Source organism: Palaemon carinicauda, chromosome 16, assembly GCF_036898095.1.
Source record: "Palaemon carinicauda isolate YSFRI2023 chromosome 16, ASM3689809v2, whole genome shotgun sequence".
Lineage (NCBI taxonomy): Eukaryota > Metazoa > Arthropoda > Malacostraca > Decapoda > Palaemonidae > Palaemon > Palaemon carinicauda.
This window is the reverse complement of record NC_090740.1, coordinates 50,472,584-50,478,929: the sequence shown is the minus strand read 5'-3', so window position 1 is coordinate 50,478,929 and position 6,346 is coordinate 50,472,584. Positions and strand designations below refer to the sequence as shown.

Sequence of the window (6,346 nt, the reverse complement as noted above, 5' to 3'; positions counted from 1 at the left end):
ATATCAGTTACGCTTCAAGTGGTGACTTAAAATTATCGAAATCACTAATAAAATATTCAAACATAGGAATGCCATTCCAATATATACATATTGTATCAATAATGGATTTCACTTAACATTATCAAATAATAATTACCTAAAGACAATGGGCCACTTTGCGTATTAAGTATATCACTAGTATACAACGAGCCAAATTGACAGTAAGGCCGAACGAATAACCACCTAAGTAGTAAAAACAACTAATGTAAATAAACTACTAATTAACGTAAAAGTGGCAAAAATGAGAGAATACCAAAATATGATACAAAATTTAATTTATCTAACCAGCTCAAAGTAACTGATGATAAATGAATATCTCAATTATGACAGGGAAATTATAATATAACAATTCCATAAAAATTGTAAATGATATGAATATTATCCAAGGGTATATTTATTGGTGGGGGCTAAAAAGCAAAGCAAGGGACTTTCATTATCAAATGAACTATGGATTATAAATCACAAAATTTAAATGACCTTTAAAATGATGACGTACCTCACAACCAATACTGTCCGTGTATGCTGTTCGTAAATGAAACAAATCACAATTGCTGTCTTGTCTCTTGATGAGGCTTCCAAGGAGAAGGCAACGTAAGATGCGGATCCATGGTACAGATCACTTATTTTTTCACCATGACGATAAAGATGCCAGCAAATCCAATGTTGTCACTGGTGAAGATGGCTAAGAACTAACTTTTATTTTCATGAAAAGCCGTCCACTTCTCCTTTCTGTAAGAAATTTATAACGAGCAGCAAGTCTCTTCAACGACCCAAACCATCTCAAGTTTTAACAGGTTATTAAGGAATTGTCATCATTTTATGTAAACAAAAATTATTTAGATACTAAAAATGCTTGTTGAAATAAAAACAATCATTTGCAAACTTACCAAATTACCATATTATAAAAAGAAACAGAAAACAAAAAAATAACTTAAGTGTTATTTTTCAACACTCCCGGGGAAGAAATCAAATTCTACATAAGAATTATGTAAATTTGATCAAATAAAGAAAAAAATATAATTAGTCTGAAATATCATCGTTTAGAATGGTTTTGAATTTTTGCCGTGATATCTCAGCAGCTTTTCTCTGTGGACGTTTCCTAAAACGTCCATGCCTGGAATCTCTTCTTTCGATGCTACAGCATCATCATCATCATCATCATCTGATCCAACAGCATCCTCATCAGACTCCTTCCTCAAGAGTGGTATTAAAGTAGTAACATGCCTTTTAGTTATTTCATTGGTTTTACCCTTCAGAACTTTCGCAGCAGTTACCTCTCCGTGGATATTCTTGAAAACTTCTTTGACAATTCCCATAGGATAATTAACAGGTTTATATCCATCATCCTTAATCAGCACAATATCGCCGATACTGATTTGTTTATGGTTTACAGGAGCATATCTATTCTTCTTATCAGTAGCTTGTTTAATTAAAGTGTTCGTGAATTCCCGATGATAGTTTTCTAGCAAGTTAGTTCTAATTTGTTTCAGCTTCTCATAAGATGTTTTAATTTTATGTACAACATCAAAGGCAACCTGAAAATCCTCATCAGAATCAGGGTCTGCTTGTAATGCGGGAATAATATTCAAAGAGACCAATGAATATCCATGAATAAGTTCCTCTGGCGTTGTAGGGTTGGTAAATTATTAGAACAATCTCTTAATGCTTCTTTAAATGCAATCGGCCTTCTATTGATCAAATGTACAGCATGACAAACAAGATATTCAAAATCCCTAAATTCAATGACATTATTTCTGATTGACTTCCGTATCATATGCTTGGTCATTTTGACTACGCTCTCAACCAATCCTTCAAGCTGACTGCAGCCCTTATGGTACTGTTGAAAATGGACTTTCTCAACATTATTATCAGTTAAATACTGAACAGTCTCGGCATCCTTCAGGAAATCCTGAACAATATTGGCTCCTGCTACTATTTGCGTACCCAAATCACTTACTATAAACTGAGGGACTCCATATTCAAAAGAATGCAGTGACAAAGCACGCAAAAACTCTTCAACTGTCATATCCATACAGATCTTAAGATTAACTGCTCGTGTGAACATGCATGAAATAACAAGGATCCAAACCTTGACTTTTTCTTTCCCTTGTCTCACATAAAATGGACCACAATAATCAAGGTATACATTACCAAAAGGTTTATCAGATGGACTGAATCTAAATTCCCTATAGGCTGATTGATTAAGTTTGACAGGTCTTTGGTTATATCTCCGGCATACAACACATTCCTTCAGAATCCTTTTAACTGTTGAGAAGAATTCTGGTATCCAGAATTTCATACATAATTCTGTCAAAAGGACATAGCAACCAGCATGTTTCAAAAGCAAATGTTCATCCAATATAATAAGTTTTGTTAGAGTACTCTCTCTTGATAAAAGAATAGGATAAGTTTGGTTGGTTATACTGCGCTTCTCATTAAATTTACACTTCACTCTTATTAAATTATGAGTGTCTGGATACAAATTCAACTGTGATATCAAATTAGGCATAGCCATCTTGGTTTTAGAGCTACTACTTAATAGTCAATAACATCTGGAAAATTTATTTGTTGATCCCTAGAGATGATTTGAGTCAAAGCCTTAGAGCGGAGGTCCTTCTTATCAAAGCCATGTGACTTGTTTATAAACCCTTTCCATCGATCCCAGCATTCCAGAACTTTCGCATGTATAGATATCAACTTATTCATATTTGAATATCTATCTAGAGGTATTAAGTGCTCTAGTTTTACAGTTTGGCTTTCTTTTATACTGGTTGATGCACTATACGCCTCAATGGTTTCTAAATTCTCGACCATTGGTACCTTGAAACCTAAAATGTCACTTCTACTAGCTTGATCGAGATCACGTATATTGGGACCTTTATGGTAATTAGACTTCATTAAGCTTTTGAATGACAGACATCGTGTAATTTTGACGGCTGGGTTGTCCATTCCACTCACGAAGGAGAATCCAACACTTCTCCCCTCACATAGCTTTATTATATGATTCAGTTTGTTCATTACGAACACTGACCTTTTCTGCATTTTATCAAACCTATGAGAAAAGGACTTAAACCACGACAGAGCAACAAAACTATCTGAGAATAGCCCCAAGTCAACTATTTTGATGGGCACCAGGCACTGTGTGCCACTCAGTTCATTATAGGTATCCAACAAAACCTCTGTACCCAAACATATAGCCTGTAATTCGAGTGAAGGAACGGACTTTCCATGCAATTTGGATCCAATGAGTCTGTTTTTCGCTAATACAAAGCTTCTTTCACCACTTCTTATATTGCATAAATATACAACAACTCCATAAACACTTTTGCTAGCATCATCATAAGCCTCAAGTTTATATTCATCTGTCCTTTCACCAACACATCTCTGAAGCTCAAAAACAGGAGCAGAATTTACTTGGTTTGCAATATTTTTCCACTCCTTTTGTTGAAAGTCTCTAAGTTGTGTATCCCATCCAAGCGTTCTCTCACATTGCAAGTCCTGCATAAAAAGTCTAGCTCTATTAAGAAGAGGACCATTTATGTTGAAAACTTCATAATTAGATGCAATGGATCGAAAAATTTCCCTCTTTGTATTAGCCTTTTCATCAAGGCACAATTTCCTGGTTGAAATTGTATCACTCCCTCGATTCCAGATCATCCCAAGTTATTTCACCTCCATCTCAGACCTTGCATCCTACATCCGATTGCATATCTTCTCCATCAATTTTATCTTGTAGTGTAGAATCATTAGAAAACATCTGCTGTACTTCAAATTTGTAAGGACCAAAAATACCCTGTAAAATCTCATATATCCAATTCAAGGTTTCAGATGATTCACAAGTAAATCCACCATTATCCATATAGAAGAGCTGATACATTATCCATTTTGCATTTCTTAGTCTAGGATTATCATTCTTGCTATCCAGTACTAAAATTTTGAAAAGAGCCAACATCAAAATTGTAGGACTGCATCGAAGTCCAAAAGGAAGACGAACATTTTTGTAGGCAACTATAGAGAAATCCCCTTTCTTAACATTCTTATACCACAAAAAGAGTAACTTCTGCTGATCAAGCTCACTGAGTGCTATTTGATTGAATGCTTTCTTAATATCGAAGATGAGTAATTTAGATCCAAATCTCAAATGAAGCATTGCAGACGTTATCTTTTGATTGAGTGATGGGCCAGCATACATAGCCTGATTATGATTGACCGTCATCACACTGGACCTACTAGGTTCACAAACATTGGACAGGAAAACAACTCTGCATTTTGTTGTTTCCCGATCTAGTCTAAAAACTCCCATGTGTGCTAAAAAACTGCACTCAGGATGCTCATCCATGTACCTTTCTAGATTTGGTACTCTTTCAATTATTCCAAGTTTTGCTTGTTCTTTAAAATTTTTATTCATAAGTTCCAAATTTGCCTTGTTCCTTTGTAATTTTCTCGTGTTGGATCTCAATACAGCCTTTGCAAGGTTGAAATTCCATCCAAGCAAATGACAGCTCTTTTCATTCCATAGAAGAGGCATCTCTAGCCTTCCTTCCTCGTTTCTCTTGCGTTATCAAGGGTAAACTTAATCAAATTTGCATTACAATCTGACATCAAGTTTCCATCTTCAGGGTCTGGTTCATAAATAGATTTCTCATACACAGACCGCAGCATCTCCTCAGTTTCACGTCTCAGCTCTGATTCTTCAATCATACCTTTTTCATTTAAAATAGCGAAGTTAGCTTGAACCTCCACCTCGCATTCCAAACTTAAGCCACTTGGCTCACCCATAGAACTTCCAAATCCAATATACTTGCAGCATTCATCTATGCCATCAAATACAGGGGATTTGTTTCCATTTAACTCACATGTTTCCTCATAATCGGCAACCGAGCGAGAGTGCTCCGAACACCAAGAACAAGAAAAATCCTTTGAAAGATAAGGTAGATTCTGTTGCATAATCTTGACATTACCCATTAACATCACTCCTGCAGCTGATCCCAAATAAACAGATGGGTGATCATTGCCAAATTTTACTGAAAAATCTAATAAACAATGGGCATCATTTGTACCGAGTATCAAGTCAATATCCTTTATTTTATCACTACCATCAGTCAAATATTTATCAGCTAATTTGAAGCCTTTTTTGGCAAAGGCCCTGGCCACTTCTGAAATTCCTGGCAATGACAAATTTATATCTATGCTTGGTACACACAATGCATGTATTACACATGCCTTATCATTAAAGTTGCACTTTAATTCAAATATCTTGGATTTATACTTCTTACTTGAATTAAAACCATTGACTGTTAAAGAGACATTATCTTTTAACACTTTCAACCTATTATCACTTGCAAGTTTTTCAGTTACAAAACTGGTCTGACAGCCACAGTCCTTCAAACCTCTAACAAGGGCTCCATTCAACATTTCACAGGTAAAAGTTGGCAAAACAGAGGCGCCATCAGTGGTATGCAAAGCCTTAGTTATAATCATTACATCACTTGAGGTTTCCCTGTGTTTTGAATTACCTGCTTTTACTTCCTTGCTACCTCTCGCATTCATTTGTAGTTTTTCATCATGAGATTTTTCACCTTGATGATCACACAAAAATGAAAAATGCCAACCCTTACAAAAATAGCATTTCTTAAAGAATTTAAACTTGCATTTGTCAGTGGTATGTCCAATGTTAGCACATTTCTTGCAACCATTAAGTTCTTCTAAGCGTCTCAGCTTATGCTCAGGTTCTTTATATTTTATACACTTATGTGTTGCATGGTTTTCCTGGCAAAGAGTGCACCTTTTCCTCGGAGAAGCGGCGTCAGCAGTACTAATTCTGTTAGTTTCATTATCCTCATATTTAACATTAACTGCAAGTGATGTAGAAGATTTTCCTCCTTGTCTCCTCCTTTCATTAAACTTCCTTGTGACGTCCATATAACGTTCAGATGCTTCAAAGAATTTTTCTTTTATCTCCTCAAGTGATGGACGTACATGATTAGTCACATTTATTAGCTGACCTTTAAAGGAGTCATTCATGCCTTGCCAGATGAAATACTGCAAAATATCATCTACTTTGATTTCCAATGTAGAAAAAGTTTCAGTTACATTAGTAATTTTTCCAATATAGGAAAAAGGATCAGTGCCGTACTCAAGCTTCATTTCACTTAATGGCTTAATCACATTGAATTTCTGCAGCGAACGAGAAGCCAGTGCTTCTTTAAGCAATTTCTTAGCATCAGTATAGGTCTGCTTTGATATTTCAAGATTCTCGAGTAAAATTGAGGCTCTGCCTGATACCTGTTGCCTGAGAAGTAATAGT

General features: G+C 35.5%; 3 protein-coding genes across 3 annotated transcripts; all 3 read right to left on the bottom strand.

The window, feature by feature from the left end:
* Nucleotides 1–1,079: 1,079 nt before the first annotated feature.
* LOC137655313 (uncharacterized) lies at nucleotides 1,080–2,554 on the bottom strand. The gene is made up of 2 exons (XM_068389199.1): nucleotides 1,757–2,554; nucleotides 1,080–1,574 (listed from the first exon to the last, which is right to left on the bottom strand). Exons 1-2 carry the CDS (start codon nucleotides 2,552–2,554, stop codon nucleotides 1,080–1,082), a joined length of 1,293 nt encoding a protein of 430 aa, XP_068245300.1.
* Nucleotides 2,555–2,574: 20 nt separating this feature from the next.
* Nucleotides 2,575–3,696, bottom strand: LOC137655312 (uncharacterized). Its single transcript, XM_068389198.1, has one exon. It carries the CDS (start codon nucleotides 3,694–3,696, stop codon nucleotides 2,575–2,577), a length of 1,122 nt encoding a protein of 373 aa, XP_068245299.1.
* Nucleotides 3,697–3,718: 22 nt separating this feature from the next.
* LOC137655311 (uncharacterized) lies at nucleotides 3,719–4,567 on the bottom strand. The gene has a single exon (XM_068389197.1). It carries the CDS (start codon nucleotides 4,565–4,567, stop codon nucleotides 3,719–3,721), a length of 849 nt encoding a protein of 282 aa, XP_068245298.1.
* Between the last annotated feature and the right edge of the window lie 1,779 nt (nucleotides 4,568–6,346).